The 27,239-nt window shown below is 43.9% G+C and overlaps 1 protein-coding gene across 1 annotated transcript in view; it reads right to left on the reverse strand.

Moving 5' to 3' along the window:
* The window catches only part of pard3ba (par-3 family cell polarity regulator beta a), a 143,170-nt gene that overhangs the window by 24,957 nt on the left and 90,974 nt on the right, over positions 1-27,239 (reverse strand). Inside the window, exons 21-23 of the mRNA XM_056370827.1 lie at positions 14,544-14,639; positions 13,994-14,278; positions 5,089-5,200 (exon numbers count right to left, since the gene is read on the reverse strand). Of these exons, the coding sequence (XP_056226802.1) occupies positions 5,089-5,200; positions 13,994-14,278; positions 14,544-14,639 (493 nt within the window). The remainder of the gene's footprint in view (positions 1-5,088; positions 5,201-13,993; positions 14,279-14,543; positions 14,640-27,239) is intronic.

The raw sequence follows: 27,239 nt of genomic DNA on the forward strand, positions 1-27,239 counted from the left end.
GCCAGCACATCCATTACACCTGTGCTCTGTGTGAGTGTGTGTCTTGGGCGAGGGAGACGGGATGAGTCTGAAGAGAGCAGAGGGTTTGCGGTAAAAGGAGGCGATGGTCAGTCACCAGGGCACAGTGGGCGCCAGCTAAACCAGTAAACAAAACTAAATATCAATATCTAACCACAAAGGGCCTGCGGACACATTTCAAAGTGTGTTACCACCCCATTTGTAAATGTGCTGTTTACAATAACTTTCTGACTTTCTTTCTAACGCTGAAATCGCGGTTTTCAGTCAGTGCAAGTTCACAGATGAATACGTGCACATTCATTAGGGCTGGGGGCGCAAAAAACCATCCGGGCTTTTGCCTGTGGGCATGAAGCACCCCGCACAGATCACCAGCGCCTGCATGTGTGTGTGTGTGTGTGTGTGTGTGTGTAGGCCATCTATCACCGTGACAGGCTGGTGCGTGTTTACTTAATGATGTGGGGGTTTATTTATGAAGTGATGGCCGACGTGTGGGAGGGAGAGAAAAAGTGAGAGAGGGGGAGAGATTGAGACAGCCTGAGGATGTGACATTAAAATATCATCAAGGTGATGGATGTCCGCACACACAACATTAGAGAGAAGTACAAAAAACAGCTGTGCAACGGATGACAAGTCGTATCTGGACTTGTGAGTGTCTCTCTCTCTGTGTGTCTTATAATGACTCCGAGTGTGTAGTTGTGTGTGTGGTTTTCTGTGACTTCTGTGTTCATTAAGGCGTCACATGCTGCCAGTGTTGTTTACGATTCACAGGGTAATGAGTTGAAGATAAAATGCATGAGTTCGTGTGTGTGTGTGTGTGTGTGTGTGTGGTGTGTGTGTGTGTGTGTGTGAGTTCCTCCCATACTGTGAGCTTGTGTGTCTTTGTCACACTGGGTAAACAAGATTCTGGTTTATGGTGGCTTCTCTCATTTCAGCTGACCATGTTATGCATGTTTAGCTGCTATAATACACATGAAGAAGACTTTCATTATAATAAACATGTAATGACATGCAATCAGGACTGGAGGACACAAAGACACATGGTGTAGTTGATATTGACTGGAGGTGAATGAGTGATCCTGGTCAGTGTGTCAGCTGTAGACAGTGGGATGTCCGATAACAACCACTAGGGGGCAAATGGGCCAACAGTGAATGAATGAAAGAATGAAACCATGAATATATGAGTGGGATAATTTGGTGTTTTCCTTCAGGGTAAAAAAAACCCCACAGAACCCTCAAGGAACCTTTAAAGATGAATGACACTGTGTTCAGAAATTCATAATAGAAAAACAGTCAAATGACTGGAAAGATAATCAACATCCTTCTATTTGGCAGATAATGTAAACATCTGGAACTGAACATAATTTCAAAGGGAACTCCACAAGTTTTATGCATGAAGATCAGCCACGAGCAGAAGCACTCAGCCTGTGAAATCAGTTGGATACGGTTTCTGTCAAGTCTGAGAAAATAACCCGATATAGTGGTCCTTTTGCACTTGATCCAAAAGAGACTCACAGAAAATCAAAGTGTGTAGACTCATTTTCCAAAAGACAGCCCCAATCTAAAAGGAACCAGGAGCCTGTCAGCCCCGGTTCGAATACAACCATGGACAGTAAGATCTGATTCAGAATGCAGTCGCTCCGAACAAACCTAATTGAGAGAGAACAAACACTGGCGGCAGTAGGATGCCGCTAGTTAAGCAGCTGCGGTGAAAGACAGAGGCGATGTGTCATTTTTCTACTGCACTGATACGATCAGAGCTTAAGGCTCTTCCTCTGAGCTCCACGTGTGTATTAGACATATAAGCTCATGACCCACGGCAATCCCACAGGACCTTACCTGACCCGATTAGACGATATATAGTTTGGACCTATTCCAGTTTGTGCCCCAGGTCAGTTCTGCGGTAGTAGAAACTGAGCGGACCTCTAAAGACCTCTATTCTGAAAGTATCTGAGCAAATAACCCCCAGTCTGTGCAGTTGAAAAGATATTACCGGCTGCATTATGGGAAATGTAGGATCCAACATTTATGGACCTTTAGAGATTAAAAAACAGGATATCTCGCCCTCTCACTGGAGAGTCTCTTTCAAAAGTGAAATTGAAAGTGGAATAATTCAAATATGGTTGTAATTTATTCAACTATTGAGTTAAAACTCCATCAAGATCAGTCTCTATAACAACGCTGTGGTGTCTCATCTCAAAAGTCATTCCCGACTTGCCTTATAGAACAAAGTCTATAAAAAGAGACGGCTCATGTACTTTTACAGCTTAATTGGCCATCAAGACATTACAGAGAGCCTATCATTAGCATATAGGGAAAACAGACAGAGAGAGAGGGACAGTTTGATTGTCATAATTACAAGTGTGACCTATCCACAGACAGGGAACACGGGCGATGGGTCAAATTAGAGACAGATAGACAGACAAGAGACACAGGGGGAGAGGGGTCAGAGGAAAGAAATGAGAAAGGGACATGAAGTTCTCTCTAAAGACCAGATTCAGCTGTGCACACACACACACACACACACACACACACACACACACACACACACAAGCTAAAAGCCAGCGACACACACACCCACACAGACATCTCCACCTCTACATGTAGATCGGTGACCGCCGAGAGAATACGCAGGGACATAAATAGATATCTCAGACTTTTATCCCCGCTTTTGTTTATGTCAGCTTAGGTTAGTGTGTTTCCCAACATCCTCTCGCTCAGCCGAGCAATTGGAGACACACACACACACTCATCTTCTCTTTCAAACGCATAGACACCACTCAGAGAGGAAGAACGGCGCTCCTGGCCTTGTGTGGAGAGCTCGGTAAAAACCTTTTTAACCATTCAAGGCCGCAGAAATGGCTGAGCATGAAAAGAGCAGCGCGGCGTGGTGATGGTGGCGGTGGCGGCTAAAAGGTTGATCACATAAGGCTGAAACGAGCGAGCGGGGCAGGCGCCGCGCTCAAGTGGTCTGCTTTTACGCTCCTCTCATGCCACACACGGGGGGGGGTAGGTAAATGTGTGAGTAATGTCCTGGTGAATCAAAAGGTGTTAACTCTGGTTTGTTTGCACCTGAATCTGAACCACCAACAAAATAAACAGCATTCAATTATGACTTCTTTTATTCCCACAGATGTTTTTTTTTTTTTTTAATCAGCATACTGAGGGAAGTTAAAGGAAACATTTAGATCAGCTTTAAAGGATTTCTGAGAGTGCTATAAATCATGTTTTTATTTCCTGGAAAAAGCTTCTTGGGTACCCTAAAAACTAAAGTAATTCTTGAAGAAATCTTGGAGGCTTACCACCACGTGTCAGAGATAAAAGTGTGCCCTTCTCATTTGAAGAGGCAGAGGATTCTGGGTAACACATGAACCTTAGCAGACATAAACAAACGTGAGGATAAAAGCTCAGACTGTGGTCAGAAGTCAGTCTATTCATGTCCCTGCTTATTCTCTTGGTGGTCATCTCTCTACAGGGTGTGTGTGCGTGCGTGTGTGTGTGTGTGTGTGTGTGTGTCTGTGTGTGTTTGTTTGTTTGTTTGTTGCACATGAGTCTTTTCTGTGCTTTTTTTAAATTTTCTTCATTTATGTCATTTACAGGACATCATATTACACCTGAACACTCAGAAACAATAGGTTTTACAAGCTTGTTATCAAACTCATCACACACACACATATATATATATATATATTATATTGTTTGACTAAAAATATTCTTTCTGAGTCATTTGTGAGCCACCCTGCTGTGTTTTGACATTCCATTATCATCTCTTGTCTTTTTTTTGTACCTTCCCGGATGTTTTACTGTTTCAGTGTTTCTATTCTCACTGTGTACGTGTGTGAGTGTGTGTGTGTGATTGTGAGCGGGGTGTTTCATTATCAGGCTCCTCAGGAGAGGAACCCACCGCTGGTTTTTACCGTGGACACCGCTGTCTTTTTCGGGAGAAAAATAACAATCAGATCAGAGGTTGCGCCTCACACTCGCTGCGCTTTAATTGCATCAGAGTTTGGGTTCTGACTGAGTCACGGCGAACCGGGGCAGAAACACATGCTCCACAGGGACGTGTAATGAGTGACGAAGCCCTTCAGGCCTCAAAGAAAGCAAATGTGGCGTGTGTCTGTGAGCGCCTAATGAAGACTCAGGGCTTCATTGCTCAATAAACAGACTACAATAAGCGAGGAAGCGAGCACAGTAGGAGGCAGGTTGTGGTAGGTGATTTGGTATCGGCGAGGCCGTTGGTAAATCCATTCCATATTTCCCAGATGCCTCTGCTTCTCTCTTTGCTCAGTTGTGTCATTTAATGAAAAATAAATCTAGCTATGAGGAAACGGCCAGATTCAGTGATTCTGATTCAGATCAAAGTGTGATTTTCTGCATCCTTGGGCTCGCTATTAAAGAAATCCCATTTTAAAATGGCTGATAAATGGCTATTGATTTCCATGGCGAGTATGCTGAGTTCGGGAGTGTACGGAGGTAAATGAAATGATTCCTCAGGCTGGATCAATTCAGGTTCAGGGACATTTAGAAGTGCAGCTTGGTTAGGAGAGGCAGCTACAGTGAGTCATTTCAGACCATTGTTGCTCTTTACAAAACAAGAAAGAGAAAGAGGATAGTGCGAGTTAGGACCAGACAACACTATCAGAGGGGAAGAGGAAAAATGAGAAAGCGATAGGATAAGAGGGAAAGAAAGAGAGAAGGTTGAGGTATAGAGCTGAAAGAGAGGGTGGATGGAAATGTCACCGGTCTAATAGATCTCTCCATAAACTAAATGAGCAGGAGAGCGGGCGCCGCCTCGGTGGCACACAGCACCTCAAAATGTTAACAAGAGAGCTGAAAATAGACCGAGAGAGGCACAGGGGAAAAACAAGCTGGGCAAACAGGAGCACTGGAGTGCTCTGGAGGCAAGTACACAAACACATGTATTCCCTTCATTTAACATTTTAATCTTTTAAACTCTCCTCTTGCAGCGGAACTCGTCACTGATAAGAATTTTTATGGATGTTCAGACTTATTCCCCCCGATACCGAAAACCATTTCTGGCCTGCACTCTCACAGTCACGCACACACACTCACCCGGTGCGGGTCGTTCTCCAGGACTCTGCGTCGTGCGGCGTCTAGCTCCTCGTAGACCGGAGCGGCGCGGGGTGGCTGGTACTCCTTACGCAACCCCTGGTAACGGGGATCACTGCAGAGAAGACAGAGAGGAAGGTGTAAATGGACGGTGAAGCAACAATGTAGGTGGAAGAAGAACTGACATGAGTCTCATCATGGTGTTCACGTGGAGTTCTATGATTATTCCACGACTTTCCAAAAATAAGCGTCATGATCTAAAGACGTTCATTTTAAGGGATAAACAGTTCGATTTTCACCACAGCTGGGAAGGGAAAAGTGAAGAAAAAGGCAAGTGGAACATGATACATTCATTTTCATCCTTTGTTAAATCCACTTGTGTTCTTTGGTGACAACCCATGAAAGCGCAGGAAGACTGACAAGCAGACAGATAATATCCACAAAGTAGTGCCTCTGAGAAGACATCAGTGCCTGAACTGAACTTTCTACAGCTGACAGAGGAAACCAAGAGAGAAAAAAAAAAAATAAAAAATAACTGAACAGAAATGATATAAAAACATTTGATGGATGTGCCTTCTCACTTTAAAGTCACATAGAGCAATGGGGTGCTTTCTTGCTCTGAACTACAGTGTCAACACACAAATGATCCTGCTGAATCTGACCTTTGCAAAGAGACCAAAAGTTGAAAATGAAGAATATATCAGCTAAAGAGGAAGAAGGAAAAAAATGCCACCAACTGCCAGAGAAAAGATAAGAACTCTGGACAGAATGAGGACAAAACTTAAAGACATCATCATGCTCACTGGACCTTAATGCTAGATAAGCTACACACACCTCAGAGTACAAACCTGGGCACACATAAACAAGGATATGGATTCACACACATACACAGACACATATACACAAAAGGCAACGGACAAAAATCATGCACCCGAGTGAGCACAATCCTTCAGGATGTGCAACCAAAGTGCGACATAGTGCTGTCGTTTATCTGTGTTTACTGGCTGCACTGGAAACAGGTATCTAATATTGACACTGATATGCTGTTCGTTTGCTATTTCGTCCTCGGGAGATTCATGCTGCATAAAAAATGAAAAAAAAATAAATAAAAAAAATGTAATACAGGGAGAAAAAGCAAACTTTCCATCCTGGCTCTGCATCTATGGAACCCAAATACCCATAACAAGCACACATAAGGAAGGCCTTTGTTGGACATATACAACACCCACACAGCCTTTATCAAACAGCCGCGGTGCCTTACATTCTAATGGCCTGACCTCCAGGCGGATATTGACCGAAAAAACGAGTGAAGGAAAGAGAGAGCGGGCGAGACACACAGACCAGATAGAGAAGTTCATTAGTGAAGTACATAGCTTCCATGTTTTAAGTCATCTCTTGTGACCGTGCCTTTAATTAGAAAATCTGGCTGCGACTCGGAGTGTATGTTTGTGTTTGTGAACACAACCTCGGGAATGTATAAAGGTGTGCGTTTCTGTGTGCGCAGTTAGTCCTTGTTATTTGGAATGTGGGAAACACTGACATTGTGCTTACGCCTGTGTATATGTTCCCTGATTCAATGCAGCCCGCCTTCTATCCGCCTCAGCGGGGACAGAGGGCTGAGTCATACACACTTCTGTGCCAGTGTGTTGATATGCAAAGTGTCGCTATCATTCTACACAGACGTGTGTGTGTTTGCGCGCTCATCGAGTCCCTGCCGACGCTCAGGGCACAATATTCAATCCTGATTTGCTGCCATGAGGAGAGAACTTTCCAAAAGTTTCTGTGCTGCTGCGAAACGCCAGTGCAGATGCTTCAGTTTTATAAAGATGGATATCTGAGGCGGCGTTAGGCCCAGTGCTGAGCTAATTGTTGCTTCTTGAGATTGGTTTAATGGCTGGTTTCAACATGCAGCTAATCAATACTAATCCCTGTTTCCCTCCCAAAGTGCTGCGTCCTGCAGGCAACCTTGCTGTTAAAGATATTCACACTTTATCTCTTGTATTACTTATTAATTCACTTATTACTTGCTTTTTTATTACTTACTTACCCTCTGCCGCCCACCAGCCCCTCTCCACTCACAAACAAACAAACAGACCCTCAGAGAATGAATGCACAGAGCCAAGTTAAGATTTTTTTTTTTCACGCCACCCCTCTTCTACCGAACCCATTAGCCAATCCCTGGGCCCGTAATTAGGGCTGCCATTTTGATTGAGCGTGCGTGTCGCTCTCCAAATGAAACAACACTGTAATTATCTCATTATGCCTTGGCCTCCATCACTGACAACGGCAAATATTATCATATTAATGGCTGAAGACGGAGGCTGATTCTGGATAAAACATTGGAAAGGGGGGGGGGGGGTCCTTGAGGTTTGTTGAGCAGCAGTTTGATAGGTTGACAATTCAGCAGGTTGCTTTGCTTTCCACACAGTGACAGAAGAGGGAGAGAGGGACATAGATGAGTGTGAGTGTGTCTGTATCAGCACACACAATCGCATGTCCTGTCCTTTGTGTGTGTGTGTGTGTGTGTGTGTGTGTATGTAGACTGAGACAGGTAGGCTCCGCTGTTGTCATCAGCAGCTAATAACTGCTGATGATTACCTGTCTACAGGCCTGAAGCCACTTGCTATAAACACAACTCACCTAAGCTATAGTGATGTACAATTATCTCGGTGGAGCAGTGTGATATGAGACTATTTGCGACATGAAGACAGAAGGAAGGAGAGTCAGCCGCCATCCAAATGGGCTGACCAGCTGGGAGACAGAATTAGCATTGCTTAGATTATATGTGATGTCCATGAAAAACTTTCAGAAACTAAACAAGAAACAAAAATACAGAAGTAGGACCCGGGTCGTGATAAAACAGGGTTAACCTTTTCAGCTGGATTGTGCAGGGAAGCAGAGACTGTACTTTGATTTCCTTTAAACAAATGCTTCCATACGTGATACATGGGGGTCTCAGACTGACATGTAAATCTTCTAGACTACAACTAATCAATAAATCAATAACAAGCCTTATTTTGCTACGTTGGCTCAACCACAGGAGTTGATACCACTTGAATCAGACGAGTTATTCCTCCAAGTATCACATTTCATCCATATTTCAGAGTATCTGACTATGCAGGTTGATCTGACGGCGCACTGAGAGAAGGAAAACTGGAGGAGGATGGAGACTGAGGGAGGAGAGGGAGAAGATGAGACACAAGAACAGGAAATGAAAGATGCGTCAGAAGACAGAATGAGAGCAAAGCCAAACAGCAACACAAAGACAGAGATGGAAACTTGGAAAAGAGTGAAAGAAAGAGCAGGAGAACTGGAGTGAGAACAAAAACCGACTGTCATATGAAAGGAAAGAATGTGTGTGAGACAAGCAACTATCCCGTGGTGTTAGCCAGTGTGAGGGCAGACTAATTAGGAAGTGTGTGCTGCCGCTGGCAGGTTTGGTGACTTCTTCTTGCTGTGGCTAGCTGAATTAAACACAACACACTGGGGGGAAAATAGCTCAGGAAGGCAGGTTTTTCTGCTGTCTGCATGCTGGAGGTAAGCACACATCAAAGAGCGTGGTCAATGTTTAGTTTCCTGTTGTAATATTGGGAATAGAGTTGGACAGAAACTCAGTGGAGCTCCAAAATGGGAAGCAATGGGAAAACAAAGAGGGTTTTTTTTGGTGCTGATAGAGATGTAGCGCTTTATACTCCTGCTGAACTCTGGTCAGTTATCAGACCGCTTTGAGTCTCACTGAAACCTGCAGGAAAGGCTTCTATGATGGCCCACTCGGAGCAACACGAATCAGAAGCGGTCGTTGTCGTTTATGCAAAGATGACAACAGATCTAACTTGAAGCCCTAGACAGTATATCAGAGGAGGCCTGAATACCAATGTTCTGATCATTTAAAGGGATAATTTAGTAAACTAGTTTTGCAATGGGAAATTATGAAAGAGAGATATAAAAAAAATAAAAAATAGATAAAGAAATAATTGATGGAATAAGAATGAAAAAGACTTTTCTAATCCTCTTTAAATGTATCGTCTTCCAAAGGGAAATTTCCCTATTTCCCAAAATTATCTTCTGACTTGTGAAAAGAAAAAACATACACACACAAAAACACACAAGTGAAACAGACAAAAGCCTCTCTTTGTTAAACTGACCAACATCCAGACACTGGTTACATTTTAAAGGGTAAACTGGTCAGCCACTGACTGAACACTGTGAACCCCAGCATCTAATACAACAGACACATTACTCATCATGGATCTGTTTCCTGTGCACAGCAATAAAAATGAAACTTGATTAACTCACAATCTTACACTAGTTTCCTGCAAGAGCCATTTTCATCTGTGTAACTGACCATGAACAAAACAAAAGCTGGGAGCAGCTTGAATGCAAAACGGAAACATTTTAATTGTTCAGATAAAGAACCAATAAAAGATAATGAAACTTTAAATGTGCAGGACACAAAAATGTCTTATACGTATATATATTGTTGTTTTCAAGGGAACAACATATTCTCTCTCTTTGAGCCCTACCTCAGGAAGATGCTACCTGACAGCTAAATCCACAGCAGAGAACCAGAACATGTACTTTCTGTCTGCAAAAAGTGAATTTGCATCAGCATTAATGGGAAGTCTGCTTATATAATATCTGCTTTGCACTTCTTCCACACTGCTTGCTTCTCTTCTTCTCTGTCTACAGGGGAATGAAACCGTGTCTTCGGAAGAAAAGAGAAAGAGGGAAGAAAAACCAACACTATTCAGGTCTCGTAAAGGGACCCAATCTACACCCAGAATTACCTTGTAGCTTCTTTTCTAATATATTTCAACAATTAGTCACACCTGTCTGGAGTGATTAGAGGATTGGACTTTGTCACGGCATGAGGTAAAGTCAGTGGCATGTACGCCTCGTGCCACTGCTTGAACTATGGTAGAAATCTGGGCGCATGTTCACTCAAGTGTCATTTACTTGTCGTAGCTTACAAGCTCACCTTCCTCTTTCCTCCTCATTTTCTTCGCACACTGGTGCATTTGAAAAACACACCTCTCGCCGGTCTCTACTCTCCTCTTTGGCCTCTCTCTTTTCTTCGCTGCTCTTTCATCTCATCTCTCTGTTTCTTGCTCCAGGTACAAAGAGTGCCTTCTGGCTAATAAAATTTGACAAGCATAGCTAACCTTTTTTCTCCACAGGTCAGCCTCTAGCATGGCTCTAATCAAATGTGACGCCCATCACGGCACACACCTGCCATTGAAGGCCTAATGAAAATGTCCGACAGTAAATTAAGTAGACAGCACTAGGAGTCCTCTGTTGAGGGCCTTGACAGAAGGGGAGGGGGGGGGGCAAAACTATGCAAACACACGCAGGCTATGCATGAACGCGGAGGCATGGACACTTACCCTTGAAAACATTTAGATAAAGCTAAATGAACATTAGGGATTTCAGAAGCACACACCATCTCCCACATGTATAATGAGCACGTCTCTTCCTACAGCATCATTAAAACAGTGTCATGTAAAAGATGAAAGAAACAGACGCGTTGTTCCCTTGGAAACAATAAAAAAATCTCACATGCCACAGCTATGAAGGAGCGTTTTGTAGGAGCACGAGTTACTCTGAAATCGGAGAAGTGAAAAGTAGGCTCGTTTGCACTTCAACTTATAGATGCACACACAGTGTCACACACAGCAACTTAGCTTGGACCAGTCATTTTTGTGCGGTGGTATAAAACTCACCGGACCACACACAGTATTGTTGCTAGGTTACGCTGGGCTTCCTTGCAGAAATATTACATGTGGGTGGCTGTGTGTGTGCGTGCGTCTATTTCTGACCGTGAATGAAAGGCGCAGGGGGGGCGGGGTGGTTTCCAACCTCATCGCTGCCTGTGTGTGTGTGTGTGTGTGTGTGTGTGTTTTAACAGATGTACAGACTTTGTGAATGAGTGCCCTCGTCCAAGCCGCAGGTGGTGGAAGGTGAATGGAAATACTGGAGCCAGCGGTGAGGGGGGAGCATGTGTGAGTGGTGGATGTGGGATGTGAATGGGTGTGACCATGGGATACACCTGGCCTCATCCAACATGGCCAGATTTGGTATTTAAAGGAAGATTCTGGCTTATTACAACTTGGGTCTTGTTCATCATTCTCTCAGCAAACTGTTGGGAGTACAATTTAACTCTTTGCGTTCATGTTGTTTCATGTTTTTGGCCCCGTTGCACTTGGCTGTAGTGTATAGTCACACATAGTTTCATCTTTAACAGCAGGGAGCTATAGCTTTTAATTAATTAAACAAGAGTAAATAGTGCAGTTATTGGGGACTACTTTTATCTGCGGATTAACACACATTAGTGACTATTTATTCTTATGCCAAAGTGTTGGATCCTTGTGGTGGACCATGAAATAGCAATGACCCTGGTTTGACCCCAGCTCCTGCTACACAACCAGCACTTGCTAGATGTAGGATCAATTCATTATTAGTTTTGGTCTTTTTATGGGATTTGTTGTGTCATTACTTGAGTGCATACTTCTCGAAGAAATCACATGAAAACCAACATGTGCAGTGTGACCGCCCACTTACAACATTATCGGACATTTATTTCTGTCTTTCTTTGTCTCTGGGGAGCTCCCTCACATACGGAGCTAACAAGATCCTCATCCATCATGCTAATGCTAAAGACTATCTGATATACATTAAGAGCAAACAAGGGAGGGAGAATGGACAAGTGACACAGTGAAAGAGACACAGAGACGGAGAGAGACTGAGGGAGAAAGCGAGGAGAGGGAGAAAACAGGCTGGTAATGAAGTACCCACCACTAGTGGATGAGAGCTAAAGTGGTCTAACAGATCTGTCAGGCTGCTAGACTGTGGCTAATTATCCCTCCTCCTCTTTTGTCTGCATCCTCTCCTCTGTCACTTCTTCTCCCTCGAATTTACTCAGCCTATCTAACACATTTTCTCTCCCTCTCTCCCTCCGTTTTGGCTCTGCCTTTCTTCCCTCTTTCCCTACACTCTTTTCCTGCTTTCTCTTTTCTCTCTCTCCCTCCGTCTGTCACTTCTTTCCATTCCCATCTGTCTTCTTTCCATGTCCAACCTCTCCCTCTCTGTATCCTCTCTTTCTCTGGATTAGATTGGGTGTCTGGGGCTTAGTTTTTGATTTGCAAGTCAATAGTAATTTCTGTCAAGAGTTTAAGTTGAGGGAAGTTTTAATGTGGCCTGTATTATTTCATACGGGAAATGATAAATTTGCATTAGAATCCTCTGTAGATTTTCTCCTTTTCTCTCCCTCACAAGCAAAAGTGGCTGCAAGTTAAACTATCAGGTTTCAAAAAATTTCAGTAGTAATGATATGGAAGAAATGAAAACCTTGATATGCCTTGAACTTCTGCAAGCATTAACCCTTCTGTTATACTCAAATTAAGGGGCTCTATTATACTAAATTTAAAGTGTTACTCGAATGCAAGTAAATATTTTCATTATTCTACTTAAATTGCCCTTAGGGGCTTCCACCATTCATTCCTACCATACAGTAGCTGTAGGTGTATTCGAGTCATAATATATCGAAAAGTATAAGTTTATATGTTCAGGATCAATGTGAACAAACAATTTATTACAATTTGAAAGGAATATTAGAAAATCAAACTCCAGAACCCTGGATTTAAAATTCAACATTGACTATGAGCTTAGACTACGAAATGCCAGAGCATCAGAGAGAGTAAAAGACTTTGCACTAAACATTAAAAACCATGGCTTTATTATTCCTCAAGTTTCTTATTTAACTTTTTGTCTCTTAAAATAGAGGGACTACAGTATGTCTCAAATCAAATTAAAGCTGAGATTTATCACTTAAACCTGACAGCCATTGTTTCATTGTTTCATTGTTTCATTGTCAACACAATGAAAACATGTCACTGCCCTGGTCCCTTTTTAACTTCAGTGCATTCATATATATATATATATATATATATATATATCAGTCATCATATGATATCCATGAACACCTCAGATTGTCTCGAGTAATTCCAGTCATATTGATTTTGTGTTCATATCTGTATCTGTACAAGATGCATCTGGTGGTCTGAGAGGCGCGGTGGCTTGAAATTCAAACAACATTAAGTTGAAGAGACGGCTGAGCGGAGGCAACCTTGTGCTTTCAGCGATGTGTTGAGCTGCACCTGGGTGATTTTTATATGGATGTGTGTGTGTGTGTGTGTGTGTGTGTGTGTGTGCACATAAGAGAGAGGATTTATTATTTGTAGAACATAGTCTTGAAACACATACTGAGCCTTTAGCAAGATTTTAAACGGAAGGATAAACATACAAAACATTAATATTCCTCCATATTTTATGCCTGGCAGTCAAACTGACCCCACACAAACTCTTTGTAAGTATCAACATGTTCAGATTGATACTGACGTGTTCTTGTGTAATAGAAAGTAAAAATGATTTGAATTGCACTTTTAGAGATTTTAGCTTTGCTGAAGTCAAAATGATCACAGATGTAACAAAAGAGTTGCATGAATGATGCATGGCACTATAGTGTGTGTGTGTGTGTGTGTGTGTGTGTGTGTGTGTGTGTGTGTGTGTGTGTGTGTGTGGGGGTGTGTGTGCATATGTGAGGCTGTTACAACAGTGGAAGTGTGCATTCATGTTTTATGCATTTACCGGCTTGGCGGACCATGAATGTAGATATGTGGAAATACTCTCTTGCTCATGCTGGTCAAGCAGTGGCTCCCGACCTTGTGTACACTCTGCGTATATATGCTGCAGCAAAGATGCAAATGCTATACGCACATTTAAAAAACAAACGCAGAGGTTTTACGCTACTTGAGAGGTAAAACTATGAGAGAACAAGCAGAAATGCATCAGTTTGGTCCTCAGAAGGATATTATCAAACCTTTTCCCCAAGCTCATCCCTCCTTTCTCTCACCTGTCTGCTTGCGTGTGATGCTGGCTCTGCACAGCGGCCGGGTGTCTGGGCTTGTTGACCTTGGCGTAGAGCCCGTCCAGCTCCTCAGAGGAGGCCTGAGGCAGGTGATGCCCCGCTGTTGTTGCCGCAGGGGAGGGCGTGCGACTAATGAATGACTGAGGCGAGGGTGGCTGGCGGAAGTTGTTGATGCGGGCGTAGTTGGGGTCACTGTCGTCGTCTTCCACGTCGGGGAGGGAGTCCGGGGTGACGTGGCCGGAGTGGATCTCGGTGTAGCGTGGATCGTAGCTGTTGGACAGTAAGGGGAGGAGGCAGCTAAGCATGAACCTGAGACTGTGGTGCGACAGACAGTGGTGCTACACATACAACTGAGCAGTTATTTTGAGGTGCGGGTGGGTGCATGCTGCTGCATCAAGATGATTCACAACTTGTCAGATAAGGTGTCAATAACAGCCCTTTGCTACACTGACAAATGCATTTCTATGATCTGGCTCTCTCCTGTGTTGCAATCCTCTCTGTTTTTGACACTGAAAACCAACACAGTGATTCATACCCATCTCTGTCCACTTCCTCTTCGCTCAGGGCCTCCAGTTTGTTTTTGGATGCTTTTGCTGCTTCTTTGCTCTTGTCTTCTTTCTTCTTGCCGAACCTGGGCAACACAAGCAGAGACACAGATGCAACGAGGTGAATTTTAATTGACCTGAGTGATTCTGTGATAAGGGAAACTGATGGTGTGTGAGCTCATCCCTGCAACTTTCAAGTTCATTTCAATGATCTCAAAACCTCAGGTAGATAATACTGCAGTCTACCAAACATGCTTTTATTTTGGAGGCAAGGTTTATGCTCTTTAATAGGAGACTTTTATGATGAAACAATAAACTTCACTCGAGCAACACACAGCTTGCATGAGTTGATGAAAGAGGTTCTCTAACTCACACAACATGCAAACACAACACACACTCCACCTTGCATCAGTTTTCCAAATGCTGACACACACATACACACTCTCGCTGCTCGACAAAATCATTCTTACTCCCGTACATTCCTTCGTGGCTGTGCCTGGAAAAAGACTGCTTAATGATAGATATGGGTATAATGCCACAGCAGGCACTGAGTGTGAGTGTGTCTGTGTCTGTGTGTGTGTGTGTGTGTGTGTCTGTGTGGGCACATGAAAAAGGGGTACAGTTGTCGTGCAGCATATGGAGCATGAATATTTTAACATTTTGTCCAATAAAATAGCTGTTACATCACAGTGGGTTATGCTTCTCTTATCAACTTTGCCATTACGGCCATCATCATCATTATCATTCCGGAGCTCTTACTCTCTCATTTCACAGGGAAAATACACTCGCCACCTCTGTACGAGTTCAAATGAACCTCTGCGTCACACTTTCAAGAAATTAACCAAGGCGTTTTCTCTAAATGTTTCATATTCTATCTCTTCGTCACATCGTCTTTCTCCCCACGCCCGCCACCATCTCTCTCGCCTCCTTCGTCTCACCCGCCAACCTACTTCTTTTTTTTTTCTCTCGCCCTCTCTTTTCCTTCGAGCTCCTGCTGAGCACAATCTAATGTCTGTGTTTATCTCATTAACAGCGAGGCACTTCTCATTACTGCTACAGGCAGATACGCAGCCTGAATGGTAACCTGCTGGCCTGGCTGAGTGCAGCACGCAGAGCTTCAGAGCTGAAGTGAAACCTGGACAGAGATGCCACGTTGGCCTGGCACCATCCCGCACACCAATTAGTAATGTTTTTAGCAAATCTACTCACTTCGCTTTCATCTGTGTGGGTTATTGTTGCCAACAGTCGGCCAGGTTGCTGTGACGAAGGTAATCAAGTAATATTATTTTGATATAGTTACCAGTCATATGGCTGGACACTGTGTGAGGTTGCTTATGCACACTGCACTTGTAATTGTAAGTATTATATCTTTGAAACTCAGCGTCCTCAGTTTGTAACACAGATTTTCTGTTCACGGCCCTGCATTTAACGGTGAACCCACACGAATTATTCTAGCTGATAAAAACTTCTTCTTCTACAGACTGAGACAAATCACTCCCTCATTATTCTTACTAATACAAGGAGTCAGGTGACCTCACGTAGCTCTGCCAACTTCAACCTGAGCTGAAGGGGCCTTTAAGGCTGAACTTAAGTGACCCTGATGACATCATCTGGATTTCTTTTTCAGCCATGCCGTATTATACAGCTGTTTTCACCGGCTGCATAAGCTGAGTGCTCCCACCCATGACTGATCTTAATGTGTAAAAGTGGTATAATTTCCCCTTAAAGCAAGACAGGCACTGACTACACTTTCCCCTGATCTTTCTGCCATTTTAGGAAGTTTAAATCTGTCATCTGCAATATCCCTGTTTTATTTTTATTTTTTTTCTTCGGGTGATATCACTGGTGTTAAGCCCTTGTTGCTGTAATGTTTGTGCACCTTACTTTCTAGAGATCACTTGCCACGGAAACAGTGTGGGCGCTGCCGCAGCATCTTTTTTTCTGCAGATTTTTTTTCCTTTTTTTTTCTTCTTGGAACTATTTTGATTTTCTAAGCACTCCCACATTATGCCAGAGCCGCCAAACGCAGACTACCAATTACCTCAGTGATAACCATATAGAATGCAGTAATGGTGGAAAAGGAATATCAGCACTATTCATCTTAGTATGCAACAATAGACAATATAATTATATTACACATAAATATATGATTATCCAAAATCCCAGGTTTATCTGGCTGAGCTGCCAGGTAGATTCACCCCACCTCCACACACACACACACACACACACACACACACACACACACACACACACACACACACACACACACACACACACACACAACACACACACACACACACACACACACACACACACACACACACACACACACACAGCTTTAATCAACATGCCGAGGGGGCAGAGGTCCACAGTTGGACCCATCATTATATCTGCATTAATTAGGAAAGCCTCTTTTTCTCACTGCATTGTCTGAAAGGAGATGGAAGGAAAAGGAAAAAGGGGGAGACGCAGAATGGGAGTGGGACTCCCAATTAGAGACATGTACCTGCCATGAGGGAGGTGATTATCCCCCACTCTCCCATCATCTTATCCCTTCTTCGTTGCAAAAAGTCCCATCTTTTCCCATTGAGCCAACTGTTTGTTAGCGATGCTTTCCTTTCTCTCTCTGTCTATTTTTTTTTATTACTTTCTCACTGTTCTTTGTTTTATTTATTAATTCTCTCTCTTCTTAGGACTTTTTCTGCTCTGTCACTCTTTCAGAAATTTGACAGTTAATTTCCTGTTGAGAGCTCGACTGCTGCTGGATAAAAAAAAAAAGATGACAGATCTATAGTCTACGAGCAGAAGCAGAGGTAAGTAAAAGCACAAACACACAATAAACACAAGTAACTCAGGCACACACACAGTTATCTAGATTGCTCACACACATAGGTAAGCAGCCGCACACACACACACACACTCGAGTAGACAGCAATATACATCAACACAGGCAAACACACACACGGTAACTCTGTAGGGAACTGCAAACACTCTCATGGAATAGGACATCTCATTAACTTAGCATTATCTACCTACACAACCACTCCATCAAACTCTCATTAGGGGGACGTAGGGGGTCCGGGTGAGTCAGGCTGCTCTGGTGTCCCATTTAATACACTCCCCACTGTCACACGAGCTACTGGGAACCATTATTACTGTGTCGCTGTCATCATTAGCAAGCCGCGCCTGCCATCGCCCCTGCGTCACCTTAGCGTCACCTCGGTGGGCACGGGAGCCTGAGAGGAGGTGACGCTGGCTGTTCAGTTTGCACTGAACTCTGGGAAAGAGAGTTCCTGCTAGTGTGTTTGTCAAGGTTTAGACTATTAAAAAATATTTTTCTTAATTCTTTTTCTCAGAAGAAATTTGTCATACTTCTTGAAAAGCCAATGACCTTTCCTCTCCTCTTCTTCTCCTTCCTTTTGCCATTTGCCTGAATCACCTGTGAAAAGCCCAAGTCAGCCATCATGCAGTAGACAGTGACTAAACCAACACTCTGACCTGGACGAACGCAGCCAGCCAGTCGCGCAGGAAATTCGCTGCAAGGTAAACTGGCTGCTAAGAAACTGGACTGACTGTAATTAAAACAGCTACTGTCATTCCCATTACTGAAGAGGGGGTGGGGGGGTGGGGGTGGGGGTGACATGCATGCGCTCAGTTAGCCATGCTCTAATGAGGCTCTATATCTAACATGGAGATCACAGCTAGCCAATGTGGTGATGCCACCAACCTGACCTGTGCAATTAGCCCTTCAAGGAGGGAGGGACAGGGGCAGAGGGAGCACGGGAGCTCACTCTGTTAGACAAACTTAACTATTACACATAATTTTCTTAACAAAGTGCGTCAGGTACCTGCAGCTGAGGAACTAAACTAAACTCTCTGCGGACTAAACAGCGTCATTTTTGGACTTTTCTCCACGAAATGTCTCCAGAAAGCATCTCTTTGCATCCGTTCTCAGTGTTAGCCGCGCTTTGTTTCCTGCAGTTGTGACAACAACTCTGGCAGTGTGCAGTGTGAGTTGAGTGTGTATAGTCTTAATAAGCCTCCCTATCTGGTGCAGCAGGGAGTCAGTGGGTGGCTAGTTATCGCCAGGCATAACGAGGGATGTGAGAAGCCTGTCTGGCATTGTGGATGTGTGCGTGCGTGCGCGGAGGAAGTCATGTTTTTCAGGACGAGGACGAGGCTTTAATTGACGCGTGTGTATGTGTACATTATGTGTGTGAGCTCACAACACCTTGGCATACAGTGTTTGAGGTGAGGCGCGCACGCACACACACACACACACACACACACACACACACACACACACACACACACACACACACACACACACACACACACACACACACACACACACACACACACACAATCTGACAGTCTCATTTCTGCAAAGAAGCTGGTTTAGCATCTTGTCTACTTTGAGGAGAAGGGAAAGAAGAGAAGGAGCAAGGAAACAAAGCAAGGAAAATAATAACAATCCTTATTGTGGGTCACTTTTCAGACACCAGGTTACAAACTGCTTCACAAAACCAAACATGATGAAAAAACATGACGTATGACCATAAAGTTATGTAAAATAACAACAATAAAACAATAAAGCTAAATACCAGATAAGAGTCAACTCAGGTAAAATCATGAAAAACCCCAAAAGAAACAAGCGAAAACTTAAGATTTAAAAGATGATTCAACCAGCCTTTCTTCACTCCACAGCCTCGGGGGCCCTGACTGCAAAGACTCGGTCCCCTCTACTTCTAAGCTGGGACTCTGGAACCGTCAAAAGAACCTCTGGCCATGGATCTTAAGCTACATACAGGCTCATGTGGAATAAAAGTTTAGAAATATAAAAGTGCAGGCCTTGAAGGAGCCTTAAAAGCTCTCAGCAGTATCTTAAAATCATTGGAGTTCACGCTGCAGCAGATTCTGGATAAATGACAACGAGATCAGAAGTTCTGCAAATATTCCGGTGTCGGGTTTTCTGGCCAGTTGATTTACTTTTTCTTCCTTCGAGTACACAGGCAAGTATGTTGTCTACATTTATGTATTGGTGAAAAGCATCATGTGGAGCCTGGCATGCTGAGCTCTGTTGTCGCTGAAAAGATTTTTGGTTAACGTGAATGAAAACAGCCCCTGCAACTATGAAGGCGTGAGAAGATAAAAGTGTGTACGACAGGTTTGGCGTCTTTCAAATTTGATTTCTTGCAACAGACTCGACGGATTCGAAGGAAGGAGGAGGAGGCAGAACGCAGCTCAGAGAAAGTAAGAAAACTGGCCTAATATCCTATTTGCCTTGGAGAATGCATGGGAGAGTAAGACAGAGAGGTAAAAAAAGAGGCAGAGTGGGAGAAAGAGAGAAGAAAGCAAGAGAAAGGCAAAAAAAAGAATAAGTAAGAAAAAAGGAATTAAATGAGCAAGCGAGAAAAAGTGAGAGCTGGCTAAATAGCCTCTCTGCCTTGGAGACTAAAAGAGAGACACTAAGGATAAAAAAAAAAACAGCCCGTGAAGTAAGAGAAAGAAAGAAAAAGTGAGAGAAAAGAAGAGAGATGGATGGGTGAGCCAAAGCTCCTGTGAAAGTGCAGCTCGGCTGGGGAGGAATAAGGAGCTTAGGAATATATAGAAGCAATGCTGCTGCGTTCAGAGGCACAGGGAGAACAGTTAATCAGCCAAGCAGAAATGTTATCGCAGTAATTAGATTGCTCTGTATGTATTTGTGGAGCAGCGCACATATCTCGGTGGAGTTTGCAGTAAAGAAAGAGACAGATAGAGGGAGGGTGAAAGAGAAACAAACCGAGGAGCCGGCTGAGAGAGAAATGGGAGAGAGAGAGAGAGAGAGAGAGAGAGAGAGAGAGATTAACACTATAGAGGGTTGTGATGTAACACGGTGCCTCCTTCTCCTGTTCTGGCAACGCGACGCTGCCTCACGGTGAGACTAGTCGGAAAATATTTCAGGCTTGGAATAGACAGAATAACAGTCGCAGGAGAAAATAGACAACAAGAGCTCTTTAAAATTGGTTTCCTGGTGGAAATGAGGATCAGGCTACAAGTGGACCGCCACCCGACAACAAAAGGTCACATCAGGCCACTGAAAGCTAGCTTTTGATTGACAACAACATTAACCAATCCTAGCCTTTCTTTTTCTTTTTTGCGGAAAGCCCCACCTCTGTTCGATAATGAAAACAGCCAGGAGGCCCTGAGTTTTCACCACTGGGTATAATTAAATCTATTTATCTGAATTTCTTCTCATATGCCCTGCGCCGCATGCCAGCAATCTCGCCCAAATCAGCTCCCATTAATGGCTGATGTTAGCAGCGACACGGCTGAAAAAAAAAATGGAGAGTGTGTGTGTGATAAAACTGCAGCTAAGAAAGATCCACCCAATGCTAATCGTAGTTAAAACAGCTTCACTTAGAGAATATTAATAATGTAGGGAGGAGGATGTGAGTGGAGGATTCATCCGTTGGTTCTTATTTTCATATCTAACATTTGAATGCATGTTAACTCAATTCCACAGCGAAAGCATCAGGAAATTCTCATCAGTCTGTGAAGTCAACAACCCTCCAGCAAATATATAATGGTCAAAATGGGCGAAAGCATTTTAATTTCTTTTTCTAAATGACTTTAATCTTAAAGCTGGAGGAGAGAAGACGGAGGCAGAGAGACAGGTATGAGTGCACAGCAGGTAGTCCCCAGAGGAGCAGAAAGCAGATATGGAAAGCTTGTCTTAATCAACGCCTGGCCAGTCCCTCGAGTACTGATACTTCAAGTCAGACAAAAGATAGAGTGATAGAGGGAAAAAGGAGATAGAGACAAAGAGAGGAGGAGGCAGGAGAAGAGGGAGGGGAGGAAGAGAAAAAAAGGCAAGGCGAATGTGGTGCTGAATGATAGGCAACAGGAAAGTTAAAGGGAGAAAGGGAAGATGAAAAAGCGAGGACGGGAGGGAGGGAGGAAAGGAAGAATAAAGAGAAAAGGAGATCAAAGAATGGACATAACGTGACAAGAAGGTGATGAAAGTCAGAAGAAAAGACGAGGAAAAGGAAAAGAGAGAGTGAAGCAGGGATGTGAGCAAAGTGGGGGAGAGGCAGAGCGAACGGGGGAGGAGTGTGAGTTAGTGGAGTGCTGCGCCGTCCAGGGGCTGCCTGGTGAAATATGGGCTTCCCTTTAATTGTTTCGCATTTTGATACGTGGCATATTTTAGCAATTGCACACAAAATCCGTCACCCTCTGCAATTTGTCTTGTCTTTTCTCTTTCCCTTCCCACTTCTGTCAGAGGAAGCCATTAATATTTAATGAGACTGCTGGGCTACACGCCTCATTCTCACACCCTGCCAGTGTGGGAGGTGGTATTTGTTATGTTGTCTGTCTGTGTAGTTATACAGTCCAGGAAACAGCAGCCAGGTGGTAACTGATGACCCCTCCATTCTCTCCTCTGTACATCAGCGCTTTAAAAAGTTATAGTCTCTGCGCTGACAACAATGCACCCAGGGAAAGACTGTGAGACTGTGACAGTGTTGCAACACTCAAATGTAGACACGCACATTAACAGACCAGCAACAACGCCTGTGGATTAGATGATTTAAAGGATCAGTTCACCCACATTAAAACCAAATTAAAATAAATGACTAAAACCAAAAACTATCACACCAACAGAGGTAATAAGTAGGAACCTATAGAAAACCTGAAACCCTGGAAACCTGGTAATATTCACTGCTGCAAACTACCTGTGAACTCTGTGATGCTTTTTTTTCTTTCAAATTCTTAGCATTTTCCCAGCTGGAGGCTGGGGAAAAGGCCAGGTCACCATGACTCCAGATGAGAGCCACTGGCAGACTGGGAAAGGTTAGACTCTTGGCTCCTCCAGCCCTCCACACATCCTCAGACAAGAAACACTTAACCTTCTCCGTCTGGAAAGCAGAGGTCACGCTCTGTGTGTGTTTTAGTGGGAGATACGTGAGGGGGCACAAGGAGAGAGAGTGTGTGTGTGTGTGTTCCTGCATGTGTGTGTCATTAGCAGACCTTAAATGACAGAGGAAGTCCATCTATCACTCATGTCATGAAGATGACTGAATAGGACATAACCGCCATTGGAGGTGTAATCGCTTCCTGGCGCCCTGCGCCCTGCGTGTATGTGTGCATGAGTACGTAAGATCAAATGCTAATTGGTCGTGACTGTTTCCTGTGGCCACATGAATACCTTTAATTGGCCGGTGAGTGATGGGCAGTCGGCTGCTGAAATGCCGCTGAGCTGTCTGGCCGATACGAATGTGTCTGCACTTCAAAACGTCCGTCCCTCAGGGTCAATTCAAATGTCATAACTCGATAGGAGCTGATGGATCATGAAACTGATCAACACAAATGGAAGTCTCAGATCATGGTCTCATCTGATAATTACCTTAGGGCTAATAATTCACTGTACAAATGTGGGTATCGTGTTCCTCAGCTGGATGAGTCACAGACGTTACCGGTAGAAATAAAAATGAAGAGTTTCATTCCTAAATGAGATCTCTGCCATTTGTCAAATGTGACAGTTACTTTGGTACAATGATTGTTGGCAGAAATCTAGAGAACATCACAGAGTGATTAGCTTTCTGAAGACTGCTCCTTACATAACAGAGGATGTAAATCAGTATGGAAAATGAATACACAATAGATAATCTGGTTGGCTATACAAGCTAGAAGGCTTATAATTAAACAGTATAGACTTTGTGGCTCCCACACTTCCTGGGAAACTCTGGAAGGAGGACGTAAACAAGTTGTTTAGAAGCCTATGAATAAAGTAATTAATTGTTCAACTGCTCTGCTGAGCTTCTTCATGGTCAAACTGCAGAGTGAGTCGGCATCCCTGCCCTCCCGCTCCCCTCCCTGCTCAACACCACAGCTGAAAATAAGAGGAGAGCTCTGAGCTAAACGGCTGAAGAAGAGGAAGGGAAGCAGGTGTAACCGGGGCATGAAAGACAAGAAACATAAAAGCCTTTCGTGTGAGAAGAGAAGAGGGGATTTCAAGGGGAAGGCATGAGCAATGAAGTCAACGGCGGCGACAGAAACGGAGTGGGACCGAGGGGAGGGGAAGACGCGGGCTTGTTGTGACTGCCCCTTTATCAGCTGATATATATGCATGAGGATTTCCTCATCATCTCCCCTGTCAATTCCCCATCCCTCTGATATTTGACTGACAGCTCACATCAACACCAATATACCCACACATCCTTTCAGGAAAGCTGCCCATCGCGAGAAATGGGGGAAAAAAGTTAATTTGTTTTTCCGGCAGCTGCTGACGGTGATAGCGTCCGTGTCTGTTTGCCTCCATGGCGAAGTTGTAAATTAGAATTGTGCCTCAGTAGAGAGTACAGGAAGCTGCTTCTGCTGCGCAAAAGCTCATTTTCAACAACGGTAAAAAAAAAAATACTTCCCGGCTTTTTATATTTGGGGCAGCAGGAGTCTTACAGGGAGCAAATTGAGCACAAATGTGAATTATGAAAAGAAATAGCTGTCATTTTAAGACTACTCTTTCTCTGTGAAGGGTGACTCCCAACTTGCTGTTAACAGTATTTCAATGTTACGGTACATTTCTGGGGTTGAGGGGGACAACTGCATTAGGAATTGTACTGGCAGATAAGCTTGAGAACCGTAATGGCTTCAAATGACAGGGACCGACTTCTGCTAAACTGCTGCGTATAATGTATATATCCAATCACATGCACATACAAATAATCAATTCTAGGTTCCTATGCTTGCAGGTTAAAAGGATAAGAAAGGTAATATTAACCCTGAGTTGGATTTGCATGATTGCCGTCTCCATTTCGACCATTTCAACCTGCCTGACAAACGCAGCAGAGGACGAATACACACTTCTGGGCTTCACTTCCCCTGTGAACATGTGTTTTAAGCTAGCTCTGATTAGTAAGCCACAGCGGTGCCTTCCCTACATGTCAAGTGTCGCAAAGAAAGTGATTTGTGGTTTTGCATACATTATTTATGGCAAGATAAAGAGATGGATAGAGATGAAGAGAGAGAGAGAGAGAGAGAGAATGCTTATCCACGGGAGAAAAGGTGTGTCCTGTGTGTGAAATGCATGGCCTTATGCATATTTTACTAAAGGGAATACCAACATTAATAAATACTCTCTCCAAGACTCCGCTCCGTATCAGTGCCGCTAACAGCCCTTAAATGCCAGATGAGATGGTGGATCAAAGAAATCCACCTGCAGTGCATTAACCAACGGTGGGATTAGGTAATGCACCTTCAATTTACCCCCATCGCAGCTTAGAGTCACTGCTAAGACACCCACACAAACATGTCAGGGGGATTTTGGTATGCCTGCCTAACACTGTTGACAACCGGGCCCCGTTCAGATAGTTCCATCCTTCCTTCTTCCCTTTCCTTCCCGTTCTTTGTGTTATTTCATATGTTTAAAGCCACAACCTGTAACACTTTCAAGGTCTCCATATCTCCAGTGAAACAGTGATTATATAAGAGCTATAACCTTTTCATAAAAGCTTTTATATTTGCCACACTAAACATCCATTACCAAGTGTTCCCCGGGAAACACACAGGAAATGACAGGTTTCACTTTTCTAGTTTGTTTGGAATAAAGAGGACAAGAACTGGGTCGTTACTGTTACTGTATTACAAGCAGCGATAGCCGTCGTGCAGGAACAGGCGGAGAAAAGAGATGCGATAACAGAAACTTCACACAGACAAAATCCACGGAGCAACATGTCCTCTGCTTGTTTAATTAGCAGGAGGCCACAGAGCTCATATTAGCACACTTAATTGTAGGAAATCATGAACTTGTGTGAATTCAAGTGGGACCTGTAAGCTCATTGTGTCTAATGTAGCCTGGTTAAATCAACAGTTCATTTAAGGACAGAGAGATGAACTAGGAAAGAAACATTTAAGTACGGAGGGCTGAGTGAAGAGACAGAAGAAGGAGGTGAAACAGGATGAGAAAAAGGGCACGATAGAGAGAGGGAAGAAAGGAAACAAATACGTTTCAGAACAGCGAGGAGAGAGAGGGCTTATCGTGAAACTAAAAAATAAAAAGAAGAAGGGAGCAAGGGCTCAGGAAAGGGAATGAGGAGGTGGAGTGCACAATAACAGCAGTAATCCATCTGAAATCATCTTGCAGCGGGCCCCTCCACTTTGACAACAAGGCTTTGGTTGTGCAGAGTACAGCCCACCAGTGACTACCTTTCAACCCTGCACATCCTGCTGCTCTGCGATAGGATAAGAGCGGAACGGACGGCGCTAATTGGCTTGCTTCCCTGTCGGATTTCTTTGGCGCTGCAAACATAGAAGGGGGGGGGGGGGTATCATGTTGTATGTGGATTTGTAAACAGCGGATCAAAACGCCGGCTTTCATGTCCCTTTAAATTGGTGGAGGGGTGTTTGTGCGCTGTCACAGTGGGACGCGAGCTGATAGCGACGGCTAAACATTGATCCTGACTGAGTGACTGAGTGACTGACGGGGACTCGGGGACAGACGGGATGTGTCACAGTGGCCACCAGGGCCAGTAGGGCCAGTTGAGGAATGATACACCCAGTGATTAGTGGCACACACTCAAGCAGACGGAGTCACGCGCCGCGGTGAGGAGAATGGACAGAATAAAAATACACATGGCTTCATCGTTCAGCCAAAACGTCGGATGTCACTTGGGAGCGAGACTCAGTTGATGACACAACCAGAAGGATGTTAGTCACGAGCTATATCTTTCAAACCCTGACCTCCTGATTAAGCCATGCTGGATCAGACCTTAATATGTCTAATCCTCACACAAAAATAAGACAGGGGATGAGCTCTAGAGTTAAAGCCACGCTCAACTTCCCCCAGGCTGACGAACTTAAAAATATCACTTTGTGGTACAGTTCAGAGGAAACTCGAGCCTTTGCTTCTTAAATGAAATTACATTGTTGGCAAGAGTTTTATTCAAATCAAAAAGAGTAATGTGAGTACCCTTGTTTGATGAAGACATCTGAAACCTCTGACCAGGTTATTGTCTTTGTTTGACAGGAGTGCACGGATGCTGAGAGAAAACAGCAGAGTTCCACTGTTAGTCTTTCTGCGGTCTGTCAGCGGCGCGGCCCCCGAGGCTACGTTCCAGGCGAAGACTTCACCGCTGTCGGCTGAATACAGACAAGACAAGCAGTCACCCTCTACTGAGGAAGGTCTGAAGGGCACTACCATTTGTCTTGGCTTATTTAGCAATCAGGGAGACGAGATGCGAACAGCCCTTTTCAAGGGGCTGGTGATGGAAAAGAGGAGAAGCCCCATCTGAGGCAGGGCCCACTTCAGGGAAACAGGAACATGTGCAGAGTGAGAGAACAGCACAGGCTGAAAACTGCTTCTTTAATCTTACCACGCAGCACCTTTTTGGCCAATAAGTAACACTATGTATAATTTGATGGTTTATCTTATTTTCACATGCCGCCATTCGTCAAAACCTTGGCGCCCGTCCAGTTAAGGCTTGGACAATGTGGCTGATGTTAATATCAAAATTGAAAGAAAAAAAAAAAAATCCTCTTGAAAGAAAAACAAAAAGGTCCATTTTGTAGCTGCTCTAGTGCTTTCACTCTTATCACATGATCTTCATCAGCAGGTATAGTTTGCCCAGTTGTCATGCAATTGCAATTGAATTATGAGCAGGATTGTAACTATATAGCACAGCACCATGGTTTTCAATTTGTAAGGACAGCTG

The sequence above is a fragment of the Seriola aureovittata genome, chromosome 24, assembly GCF_021018895.1.
Source record: "Seriola aureovittata isolate HTS-2021-v1 ecotype China chromosome 24, ASM2101889v1, whole genome shotgun sequence".
Taxonomy (NCBI): Eukaryota; Metazoa; Chordata; class Actinopteri; order Carangiformes; family Carangidae; genus Seriola; species Seriola aureovittata.